The sequence below is a fragment of the Bubalus kerabau genome, chromosome 4, assembly GCF_029407905.1.
Source record: "Bubalus kerabau isolate K-KA32 ecotype Philippines breed swamp buffalo chromosome 4, PCC_UOA_SB_1v2, whole genome shotgun sequence".
NCBI classification, from domain to species: Eukaryota; Metazoa; Chordata; class Mammalia; order Artiodactyla; family Bovidae; genus Bubalus; species Bubalus kerabau.
In genome coordinates, this window is record NC_073627.1 from 42,539,960 (window position 1) to 42,552,652 (window position 12,693).

General features: G+C 53.1%; 1 protein-coding gene across 18 annotated transcripts in view; it reads right to left on the reverse strand.

Moving 5' to 3' along the window:
* The window catches only part of ABR (ABR activator of RhoGEF and GTPase), a 188,327-nt gene that overhangs the window by 36,090 nt on the left and 139,544 nt on the right, over positions 1 to 12,693 (reverse strand). For all 18 annotated transcript variants that reach the window (XM_055577015.1, XM_055577020.1, XM_055577021.1 and 15 more), the window contains 7 exons: positions 11,743 to 11,908; positions 7,626 to 7,748; positions 7,150 to 7,225; positions 6,571 to 6,675; positions 5,771 to 5,845; positions 3,281 to 3,378; positions 2,681 to 2,812 (listed from right to left, as the gene is read on the reverse strand). In XM_055577015.1, coding sequence (XP_055432990.1) covers positions 2,681 to 2,812; positions 3,281 to 3,378; positions 5,771 to 5,845; positions 6,571 to 6,675; positions 7,150 to 7,225; positions 7,626 to 7,748; positions 11,743 to 11,908 — 775 coding nt within the window. The remainder of the gene's footprint in view (positions 1 to 2,680; positions 2,813 to 3,280; positions 3,379 to 5,770; positions 5,846 to 6,570; positions 6,676 to 7,149; positions 7,226 to 7,625; positions 7,749 to 11,742; positions 11,909 to 12,693) is intronic.

Sequence of the window (12,693 nt, forward strand, 5' to 3'; positions counted from 1 at the left end):
CCTGGCCCACAGGGACACAGCGCAGAGGAGAGCAGGGCCTTTCCTGCACTGCCGGTGGAGATGCCAGGGCCGCTCCGTCCTTGTCTGTAAATGGGGCGGATGCGACTGTCCTTTTCCCGGAAGAGCTGTTGCAAGGCCACATGAGAACATTTGGGAACAAGCCTCCAAGAGTGCAAATGCTGGACACACACGCTGGTGATTAGCACTGCCGTTTGTCCATCACTACAGGCCGCCCCTTCCTCGCGCCCAGCCTGCTGCTCTGGGGTCCCTGCCCCCACCGCCAACCAGAGAGGGAGGCTCACTTGGGGGGAAATGCCTGGGGTCTCCAGCTATTCCCTGGATGGGCTGAGCGAGGAGGGCCTTAGGAAGAAGTGGGGGCCACAGGGGGCGGGCCTTCTCCCCCTGCCCTTCCTTCAGACCAGCTGAACGGCCCCAAGGCCTCAGCCCCTACTGTGAGGCCACCTTTAGTGCCATCCTTGGCGCCTGCTGAAGGGGCACGGAACCAAGTGCCAGAGGCCGGTGCCAACTCCCTTCCTTGGACACCAGTGGGAAAGGGAGGTGGGAGCGAGCTGTGGAAACAGACCATTCCATGGCTCTGTGGGGCCTGGCCACGTGGAAATGGCTCCGTGTAGCCTCTCCAACCCAGCCCAGGCATCCTCAGAAGGGTGAGTGGACTTCACACGCACGGCGCACCCCTGGTGGGGACAGACCACCCCCTCTCAACACCCTATCCATAGGAAGAAGGCGGGCAAGATGGTTCCATGGCTGAAGACCAAGGGCTGGGCCTCAGGGGGCTGAGGGCTGGGCGACTTCAAAGCCCTCCAGAGGACGCTGGCTCTGAACTGGCCACTCACAGGCCCAGGTCAGCTGGCAGCAGGAAGGTTTGTGTTTCTTTTAATACCAACTCCCAGGCGTTTAACATTCCTCGAAGCTTAAACAGAAACATTTTCCTTACCAGACTGCGCTCTCGGCTTTGCCAAACATAACCTGGCTTCTTCCCCTTCCCCCACAACCTCCATCTGCTCCTGTCTCCAAGATGTAATGATTTATGGCGTGTTTCCCCTGGGCCCATGCAGCTGACAGCAGCGAGAGGGAAGAAAGCAACAGGACTGTGAGTCCAGGTGGGGGACGAGGCCATCGAGTCCTGGAATCCGGGTTTGCGGAGCCCTGGGGGTCAGCGTCCATGGTGCTCCCTGAGCTGGCTGCTCAGAACACCGTTTTAACCCTTCCATTCCACAGCCACTAATGGCCTGGAGGGCATGGGCACCCGTCATGCTTTTTGGCTGGGCACCTCGTGGGGCTAGATAGGCAGCCCAGGGACGTGGACATGGGGCTCCTAGTCCTTATTCTGCAGGAAGTCGCTTCCCGGGACTAAATCTAGAGCTCGCTCCCATCAGCTCCTGTTCCCTAAATAATGAAGGACTGGCTCCTGGTTGCCTGGCAGCACCATCTCCCTGGCGACGGTGCTGAAGGGTGAGGTGCAGGTCCTCAGCATTAAGAAGGGATATGCTCAGGAACACGGGGTGTCATGAGGCGGAGGGCCGGGCCCCCACCGAATAGTGCCATCTTCCTTGTTCAAACACAGGTGCCTGAGACAGGGTAGGGGGAGCACACAAGTCCCCAAGGGGACACTGCCTCTGAGGACACCCAGCCAAGAGTCAGATACCAAACTCTGCAGCCTCAGCAGCGCATCAGAGAACAAACGCTTCCTGGGAAAAAGCATCATTCAGCTTCAGCTCCCGCACCCAGAGGACACCTGACACAGCTGCTAAGGAGCCCAGAGCACCCAATGCCCACAGGTCAATCCCAGGGCGTGTCAGTTACGGATTCCCTTGATTGCACGGTCAAAGAATCCACACCCAAACCAGGCCACTTGTGTGATAAGCACAAGGCCACACAAGGTGCCAGACAGAATGTGCATGGCTCCATACCAAATGCCACGCCTCCAGGCCTACATCCCCTTGACAGGCTAAGTGAACAGCAACCATCTTTAGCAGAATTTCCAAAATCACAGGCTGCAAACAAAGCCCTTTTCCCTATGTACATTTATTAGGCAAAGAAACACAGCTGGGGTGGTGCATATATACCTTATCTGGACTCAGGACCTATCTGGACCTGCTTGGACCGCAAGACCCACCCTAAGCCAACAAGCTCCTGGCACAGGCGAGTCAAGCCCAGCAAACCTTGCAGTGGGGTCAGAGGTCAGCCCCTAGCAGCCCAGCTACATCCTCAGCCCTTCCAGTATAGTGGCACATGCTTGGGGTCTCACTGCTTCCATGGCAGACAGTACTAATCTAACACAGCATTCACGATACAACCTCAGAATCCTTCTTAACACAGTATTTCTGGAAAAGAGCCATCAGAAGGCCACAGACTGGATGTGTCAACAGTGGCACTGTCATCCTTCCAGGCTACCCTGCAGGAGTGTGGATGAGCCAAGTGCACCCGACGTGGAAGCCCAAGGAACCAGGCACACACGGACTTCTGGGGCTAGAATACGACACCATCTCCAGTAGGGGGAGAATGACGACCTCGGGGAACTTTGCTCAAGATAGCTGTGAACCCAAGTCACAAAGGCCAATCACCTTGACCGAGAAGGTAGAAGAGAAGGACACCTTCCCAACTGGCACTGCCTCCCAGGCACCCTTGCCTTGGTGCCCTGGCTGCGCCTGCTTCTCACCTGAATCTGCCCTTTGCCCATGATCTTATCCACGATCTCGTTGTTGTCCTTGTTGACCTTGGTCTTGTCATAGCACTTCTCGTAGCACAGGATCCTTAGGGACTGAGAGCCCTCCAGCTCAATCTCGAACTCCTAGGGAAAGACGAGACAGGATGCTGAACGCCTGCAGCTGACCTGGGTTCCCAGCAGGGGTGGGCCCCACCTTTGCAAGGGTGAGAGGGGGCGAGGCGGGCCCATGAAGACCACGTCATGAGGTCTGGAGCAGCTTCCTCATTCTCTGGAGCTCCGGAGGCCTGGGAATCACTGAGGAAGGGGAGTATAGACCCTGAACTGTACGCCCCTTATCTCATCTGATCTTGGAAACTAAGCAGGGTCGGGCCTGATTAGTGCTTGGATGGGAGACCCCGAACTATAACCCTGTGTCTAGACGCAAACCCACGATCAGAAGCCAGATGAGCAGGGAGGGGAGGGCAGAGGGGTCAGAGGGACAGAGCTGGCCCAGCAGCAGGCTTGGCCATCCCCAGACAATAGGACAAGAGCGCCGGGAGCAGAGTGGGCACGGTGGGGGATGAGCCCGGGGTCCCTGCGGGGACCACTCACCTCGTCCCACTTGGGCTCTGTTGTGTCCCGGAACACCCTGGTTTTGGCTTTGCTGACAAAGTAGCCAAAGGAATCCACCTCCAGGGTACAGTACAGGTCTGTGGGGACAGGCAGAGACACCGAATGAGGCCCGGGGCTCAGGAACCCAGGAGGGAAGGGGGATCACGCATCAGTCTTCCCAGGGTTCCCGTGGGCGCTCTGCAAATCCACACACGCCCACCCAGCCTCAGGCCCCACAGCCTGCCCCTCCCTGGGCGCTGACTAGGTTGTTTCCCAGGGCAATGGTGTGTGCTGGGGGGTGACTTTGGGGAACCACAGCCAGTCCTCTAGTGTGAATCAGATGCAGGGTGCGGAGGTCAGAGGGTGGCTGTACATGCCCCTCCCAGGCCCCATGAGCTACCCAGCTGGGCTGTTCTCCATCAGGACTCTCCTGCAGAGCTAAGACTGGGGAGAACTGTCCCTCACTGTGTGTGATGGCGACTGGATGTAACCAGGTATCTGAGCACAGCAGGTATCTGAGCAGGGTGCAGGTGAACAGGCGAATGAAGCAGAAGGCCTAACGGGCCCCCATCAGAGCAGACAGCGCGTCTGGGCAGCTGAGAGATGGATGGGCGTGAAGTGTCCCTTCACTGGCTCCCCTGTGAGGGAATCCCCATCAGGGACTAGTTCTGGGATAAAAGGGAGGGCTTTGGAGTCGGCCTGTCTGGGTCAAATCCCCTCTCTGTGCCTGACTGCTCTCCTCCGGTCAAGACGATGGTGCCTGCAGGCCAGGCTGGACTGTGCGGACCTGATCAGTTTACTAGGACAAGCAGCCGTGACTGAAGATTCACCGAGCCTGAGTCAGAAGGAATGTCCGAGCGGGTCAGGGGGCTGGCGGAGGGAGGTGAGGACTGGCTGGAGGCAAGGGGAGACTCTGGAGCCGTAACTCACCCCGTGTCTGAGCACCCCAACCCAGTCTGAGAGGTCGGACCCCTGCTCTGGGGGAGTGGGACACCCCACCCTAATGGGCCTGCTCCTGAGGCCTATCCCAGCTGACAGGAGGCAGAGAGACAGGAAGGGGGAGACATCTGGTCACCATGGAGACACGAGGGCCCCCGTCCAGCTCAGTGGGCTGCAGACTTGGTGTGTGGAGCAGCCCCAAGGAGCTGACTGATCAGGAATATTCCCAGGCAATGCCCCCACCAGCAGATTCTGTGGGTCTGGGGGCATCCAGGAAACTGCTGCTGTTTCGCCAGCACAGCCCGAGTGATGCGTGAGGGGGTCCTGGCCACACTGAGAGAAACGGTGCTCTAGAGGGGAAAGCGTGGGCCTTGGTGTCAGAAGGCATGGATTCAACTCCATCATCTGTGTGCCCTGCTGGGCCGCCCTGGGAAAGTCCCTGGAGCTTTCTGGCCTCAGCTTCTTTGTGTGACAAGTGGGAATGGCATCAGGGACCTAGAAAGGGTGCCAGGAGGCTCAGAGCAGATAATGCACCCGAAAAAGCTCTGAATGTGCCAACCACTGTCAGCTCACTGGCCACATCTGCATTTTCTCTAGCACCTAGTAAGGGACCCGGCAGCACAATAGGCGTCTGGAAATAAACTACTTCGTTCAGCATTTTGAGCTCCTGTTCATTCAGCGATGAAGGAGACGTGGCTTCTGTCCTCTCAGAACTCACAGTGCATGAAGCACATTTTAAGTGACAAAAAAGTACGACAGGCGCTGCCCCAGGGTGATGGGAACACAGAGAAGGGAGGCAGATTTGCTGCGGGAATCCAGGTGTGACAGAGAATGTTAATTGAATGACTGTTTGCGAGTCAATGGCATACCCTCTGCGTGGTGCGCTGTAGGAAGAGAGGCAGAGGGCAGATCTTACCAGAGGGGAAGAGGAGGGAGGGAGAGGAGTCGGGTTTCTGATCCTATATAATACTAAGTCCTTTTCTTTCTCTGTGACTCAGTTTTCTCATCTGGGAAATGGGAAGAAACTATTAGCTGCCTAACTCAGGGAGAAAAGTTAGATAAAAATGTAACCGTATCTTGTAAAATACTAAGAACTGCACGGACACAGCAGATAAAGAAGGAAAAAGAATGTGTGGTAGCAGGGCGCTGGCCCTACACATAGAGGTCATATTTAAGCTGGCTCTTAGGTAAGTATTAACAAGCACGATTGCCCTTTTTGTAGAAAAAAGAGAAGGCTCAGAGAGGTTAAGAGATTTGCCCAAGGTCACACAGCTTGTGATCTGCGGATGTGGGATTGGAGCCCCATATTTCTGATACCTGGGGGTAGAGAAGGGCTTAGGGCAGAGCAGACTTGAGACAGAGAGCAAGGATGAACCCCTGCCAAGAGGAGTTAGCTCCTGGCCTTTAGGGGAATGCCACACCTCTAAGCAGCTGGCAGTGCCCCAGCCTGAGCAGACCAAGGCAGAGCAGGTGGGAGGCCCCATGCAATGGGTCCACAGGAAGGATGAACAACAAAGCCTCTTCCTGGGGCAGGCAGTCATGGGTACTTACTGGCTGACTGCTTAAACCCCTTGGCAGAATGGACGATGACATGGAGGAAGCCATAGAGCCCTGGAGACTCGTCGTCTGCAAGAGAGAAAAGCCCCCCAGGGAAGAGGGTGATGAGAGGCCTGCTTCCTCCTGGGCCTCACCCCTGGCTGGTTGGTTACACAAAGGATGGGAGCAAGTCTGCGCCTCTGTCCGACAGCACCACCTGGTGGCCAGAGGAAGAAGCGTCCACAGTCCATTGCAGCCTGGAGTGCGAGCTGATGCACTCCCTCCACTCAGCCTGGGTGGCCAGTCCACACCTTCCTCCTGGGCTGGGAGTCCCGATGCCTGGGAACACTTACCCTCCTCCTATGAATCCTACCTATCCCACTGCTGCCCTCCTCAGTCTAGCCTTCCAAAGTGGAAATTAACCAACATAAGTCACTCTGTGCCAAAGAGCGGGTCCAGCCTTATTTCTCACACACTACTCTAATCCACACCTTGCGCTCCACCACCACCCTGCCCCAGGCTTAGCCTTCTGCTTCCACGAACATATTGACATCACAGTCCCAGTGCACCAGGACGCCAGATTCTTCTCTTCAGCCAGAGGTCGCCAGGGAGGAGCTGGGCGCCATCCAGGGACTCAGCAGAGAAAAACATCTGTTCAAACTCCCTGTGTATCTGGCAACTGAGTCTTCCCAGCCCAGCGGAGCAGAGGTCAGCTACTGGTAGCCAAGTGACCAGCTAGGTGTTTGTGGAAGGCCCTGGCAATACCCCGGGGGCTTGGACCCGCTGATTGAGCAACCTCGGATTCCAGATCTTACCGTCTTTATTGCTGGTGACAGGAATGTTGTGTACAGTCCTAAGTTTGAAACAGGATCCTGTGAGCACCTGGAGCTCCACCGAGCTCAGGACAAAGGCCTGAAGATCTGTAGAAGGAGCCAAGAGAGAGAGGAATGTCATCACAGGTCCACTAGGACCCACTGCTCTTCTTTGAGGGCTACTTCAGGAAAAAAAGATTAGCTCTAAGGGCAGAGATGGTCATTGGAAGGGGGAGTAGACACTCAGCTGGGGAGGGTCAGGGGTGCTGCCGGAGGGATAAGAAGCGCAGGGTCTAATTGGAGAGGTTCATGAATTATGTACATGACAGCAAGACAATGGGCAACTCTGGGCTCTGGGTCCAGTCCAGCTGACAATTCACTATACATTCTTAAGCAAATCACCTAAATTCTTTGGGTCTCAACTGATCAGTAACATCAGTTAAGAACCACCTGCCCTGGCATTTTATAGAGTAACTAGGAGGGCTAAAGAGGAGCCAGTGGACATCAAAGTGCTTGGAAATACAGAAGGCCCTCTCTTGCCATGGACACCAGCAGCGCAGTAGAGTAGAGGTGGGGCATTACCTTTCTTCTGTAGTTTCTGAATCGCTTCTCTCCACTCTGACCTCTCATAGTCTGAGGACAGTAGGAACAGGTAGCTCTGAAGAGAGGAGATGAGAATTCACTAGAGTGACCACAGTCAGACTCCGGACATTTTTGGATTCTGGGGCCCCCAATAAAGCTCCTTTGTACCCAGGCACCCCTAGGCTTGGAGAAGAAGGCAGGTGGGAGGAAAGCCTTCCTCCTAGGAAGCCAGGTGATGGGAGTGGCAGTGCCAGTGATGGCCAGCAGAGGGCACTGGCTCTCCACGAGTCAGGAGAGGCAGTCCAGGGCAGGAGCCCTGGCAGCCTTGTTGGGAATGGGAGAGTAGGGGGGCACCTGAAGCCCTGATTTCCACAGCTCCAGTTCAGGGCCAGAGCTGGGCATAGCCATAGTGAGCCATAGCGAGTGGGCAGCCCTAGAGGAAGGGGGCTGTCTGTCCTATCCCCGTCCTTCCTGACCTTTCCATTCCGATTGTGAATCCGAAACGGGATTGTGGGGGAATTGAGCAGCAGTAAGAACTCATTCTCAAACATCTTCTTCTTCAGGCGTTCGATGGCCCGGCTCTGTCCTTTGTTGGCTTTCTGCAGGGGACAGAGGGCACAGGCGGTTCTCCTTGCACTCGGACTCCACTTGTCACCCTGTAGTTCTACATACAGCATTCCTCTGTACAGTCATCATTTTTTATTTTTTTCCTATATTTTATGACAATTTGATGTCTTGGGAGGGCCAATCGGCCACAGAAAAAAATGCTCCTCGCAGGACATGCTAATTCCTAGGCTACTAAATGACTTCCCTGTGAGTGCATCTTTCATGTGCAAACCAGTCAGTCTGGAGTCCACACCCCTTACCCTCTCCTTTAACACAAGCCAGGATTTCTTCTACCCTAAGTAACCCAGGGCAACGAGATACCACCGCTCTAGCCCAGAGCCTGCTGACTTATTCAATTTGCCAGTCCTAAGCTGTTTCTTGTGGAAAACACAATCTAGGCTCTGGGCCATGCACTTGCCATGCTCCTTCTGCCTCTTTATTTTTTTTTTTTGCCCACTCAGCATGGCATGTGGGATCTTAGTTCCCAGACCAGGGATGGAACCTGTACCCCTGCATTGGAAGCATAGAGTTTTAACCACTGGACTCCCAGGGAAGTCCCTCCTTCTGTCTCTTGACTGAACCCCATGCTTTCCCACATAGCCCTGCGTGGCGTGGCATATGCCACCTACTCCTGGAAGCTATAAGTAATAAAATAAATCTAAGAAATAAAAATCTTCCAGTGGCATCAACATCTCTGGGCGATCACTCAGTCATCTCCATAAATTAAATTCTGGGTACCACCGAGACGCCCTGCTTAAAAGCAGCAGACACCTTTCAGCATAAAGCCCCCACTGCCTCTGGCCCCATGGGGCCTCCCCAGGGCTGGGTTCTAACTTCCACGCCTGCCACACGTCCCCTGCATCTTCCACCCCAGGCTCACACTATTATTCCCTGCTCTCTAACAAGCTGCTCCCCATCTCAGCTGTCTCCAGTTTTTCCAGTCTGTATCGTATAAAGGATCCCTTCCCTTTTATGAACCGCTATTATGCTTCACATCTCAGTGCCAATGCCATCCTCCAGCTCTACAGCTAGAATTCATCTCTGCTTTTTTTTTTTACCCACTAGACTGGCAGAATTGTGACAAGTGCTCACAGCCGGTGCTGTGACATTGGGGGGGAACAGACGAAGACACGCTGCTGGAGGGAACATGATCGGATGCAAACTTTGCAGACGTAAACCTGGCGATGAAATGCGCAAGCCCTCTGCCCCAGACATCCCGCTTGTAGGGGATCTGCCGGAAAGAAATAGAAGTGCCGAGGAAAGAATGAGAACCCATCTCAAGACCCAAATATGTTGTGCTGTCGAGTGAGAACAGGATACAGTTGTGAAAAAGGATCTGACAGATGAAACTGCAAAACGGCACGTGTAGTCTCATCTCATCAAAAAATACATAGACACACACGTGTAAACACAGGAGCGTCTAGAAGAATATATCTCAAACTAGGAATCATGGGGGGAAGGTAAGAAGTTCTATTCTACGCACTTTGGTATTGTATTTCTTGTTACAAGAAGTCAGTGTGACACTGGGGATTAGGGAAAAAATTAGGCTTAAAAATATTATTGAAAGAAGAAATTGCTGCCGCTTCTGTGACTCAGAGAACAACACCGTGCATCTCCAGTGACTCTCATCACGCTGTGTCACGTGCTGCGGTCACACAGAAGAATGTGTGCCTCCGCTGGATGAGGAGGTCTGGGAGCATCTGGCACAGCCCTGCAGCCCTCAGTAAGCACGGATTCAATGAAGCAGAAGGCCATGTCTGCACACCTGGGGCAGGACGGAGGGCCCTGAGCCTGCAGCTCCCAGGACCAGGTGAGGGACACGCATGCAGGATGCCCCTGATGTGCAGATGCTGGCAGACCCAACTGAGGAAATAGGCTCCCCTGAGGCTGGCTGTTTAGGAGGACACCTGTGCTGCTCAGGGGGCTCCCTCTGGGCAGGTGTACCTCAGTCCTAGACACTGTGAAAGTGAAAGCCGCTCAGTCGTGTCCGACTCTTTGCGACCCGGTGGACTATACAGTCCATGGAATTCTCCAGACCAGGACACTGGAGCAGGTAGCCTTTCCCTTCTCCAGGGGATCTTCCCAACCCAGGGATCGAACCCAGGTCTCCTGCACTGCAGGTGGATTCTTTACCAGCTGAGCCACAGGGGTAGGACATTCTCATGACCCAAACATCCCCGGGTTATTACTGTGGTTTTCCTCTCCTCTGTTCAGAGAAAGATATCTGGGTTGAAAGAATCCTTAGAAGCCATCTGGGCATGTGTCCTTCAACAACTGTTCATAAAGCACCTATTTATTACATGTTAAGTAGAAGGACATAGGGGACTTCCCAGGTGGCACAGTGATAAAGCATGTGCCTGCCAATGCAGGAGATGCAAGAGACGCTGGTTCGACTCCTGGGTCTGGAAGATCCCATGGAGTAGGAAATGGCAACCCACTCCAGTATGCTTGCCTGGAGAGTCCCATGGACAGAGGAGCCTGGCAGGCTAGCAACTGAGTATTAGCACACAGAACTGAAGAAAACAGTCCCCTCCCTGGAGCTGAAATTCTAGTGGGGAAGACAGAAAGCAGAGTGTGCAATAACAACTCAGCACCAATAAAGCCAAGCAAAGAGGTAAACAGGAACCAGGAAGCCAGGCACCCAACCAAGACCCCCAACAATGGGGAGACAACAGGAAAGGCTCATCTGGGGATGCGAGGCCTAAGCCAAGCCTGGATGGGTAAAGAGGAGTGACCAGGCCAACTAACCAAGCCCTGCCATGCTCTTCTTTCCATTCCTGGGGAAGGCTCCTTCTGGGGTATTTTCCTCTGGCCACTGTTTTCAAATATAATGAATTTAAGGCTATACATTTTCCTCTAAAGAGCTCTTTGGCTGTATCCCCTGGGTTTTAATATGGAGTGCTCTCATTTCATGCAGGTCTAAATAATTTGCAGTTTCCCTTTTGATTTCCTCTTTACCTGGAAAGTTTTAACTTCCCAGGTATATAGTTTAACTATATTCTAGTTGTTGATTTCTAATTTACTGCATTGTCGTTTGTGAACATGACCAGTACACTTTTTTTTTTTTTTAAACTTGAGATTTCCTATTCCAAAAAACTGACACTTCTGAATTGTGGTGCCAGAGAAGACTCTTGAGAGTCCCTTGGACTGCAAGGAGACTAAACCAGTCAATCTGAAACAAAATCAACCCTGAATATTCATTAGAAGGACTGATGCTGAAGTTCCAGTACTTTGGCCATCTGATGGAAGGGCCAACTCATTGGAAAAGACCCTGGTGCTGAGAAAAACTGAGGGCAGGAGAAGGGGGAAAGAGAGGATGAGATGGTTGGATGGCATCACTGATTCAATGGACATGAATTTGAGCACACTCAGGGAGACAGTGAAGGACAGGGAAGGCTGGTGTGTTGCAGTCCGTGGGATCACAAAGAGCTGGACATGAACTTAGCAACTGAACAACAGCAAAATGCAGCCTAATACATGATAAATTATCTGTAAACGTTCCATGTGTGTTTGACGGCATCTCAGTTCTCTATCGGGATACAAGCTTCTGTGCATTTTTAGACCAAGTGATCTCCAAGGCCGCCTCTGTTTATTTATTTGCCTACTCGATCTGTCAATTTCTGAGGAGACTCCCAGGCCCTTCCTTTCTTATACATCCTGCTTTTCCTTAAGAAGGACTTTTTCTCCTCTTGCTTTTGCAGTGTTTGGCATACACTGTTCCCCAGGAAACGTCCCATAATTAACCCCACTAAATTCTGAGCACTGACTCCTTGGCCCAACCTCTATCTGCCCAGTGCTCATCTGTCATGGTCAGACATGTTATCCTGAAGATTGTGAAGAAAGGCCTTCCTCTCTTACATCCTGCCTCCCTTGTCAGACTCCCAAATTTTATCACTTCTTCCTCCATTTCCCTGGCACACCCAATTCCAAGGTCCACAATGAAAACGGCCAACTTCTCAGCCCCAGCTGATGCCAGGCTCTGCTCACCTCCTTCTGGATTTCACTCTTAAGGGCAGAGATCTTCATTTTCATGTCCTCCAGCTCGTGGTCTGGGAAGGGGTGCACCTGGGGACTGGCTTCAGACTCCTCAGGGGATGGGAACACTAGGTCAGCCAGGGGGATGTACCATTTGCAGTCATACTGCTGGTGCTTCCTGCAAACAGGTCAGAGGGAGATGTGAGCCACAGAGGAACTGGATCTTCAGGCCCGACTCGCTGGAACCAAAACCACCTGAGAGGGATTGACTGAGAACTTGTCACAGGCAAGAATGATCCCTGCCCTGAGGAGCCTGATCAGGAAACATTTGTGGAATAATGATAGTCAGGCTCTAGGGTCAGGCAATGGCAACCCACTCCAGTGTTCTTGCCTGGAGAATCCCAGGGACCGGGGAGCCTGGTGGGCTGCCGTCTCTGGGGTCGCACAGAGTGGGACACGACTGACGCGACTTAGCAGCAGCAGCAGCAGGGTCAGGCAGTGGTAAGGGCTCTGGACCTCGGGCCTGACATTCTTCTGGCCCAAGACGACTGACATTCTTAAGCAGCCCAAACCTCTAGTGTCTCGGCAAGAGTGGTCTCTCCTGTTCCCCATCCAACTCTTCCTTCCCTTCCAGCTTCTCTATACATAACTTACATTCTTTATCTTCTTAGCTAGAGATACAATACAGATGTAATTTTGAATGCCACCTCTTTTCAATAGAAGTCACATGGGATAATCAGTTGAGGATTATAAAGCCACATCCAAGTCCAACGAGAAATAGTGCTGTGGTCCACTAGTAATGTCTGCCGTGGGCAAAGGACTTAACGCAGAGGTATGTATGCTTACGACTGTCACCTCTGCTTTAGAATCATCTCAAACGTCATCCCCTCTACTGAAACTCATAATAATAACTTCTCTTTCTCTCTCTTTCCCCAGGACTTCGCTTTGTACCTCTCTGCAATA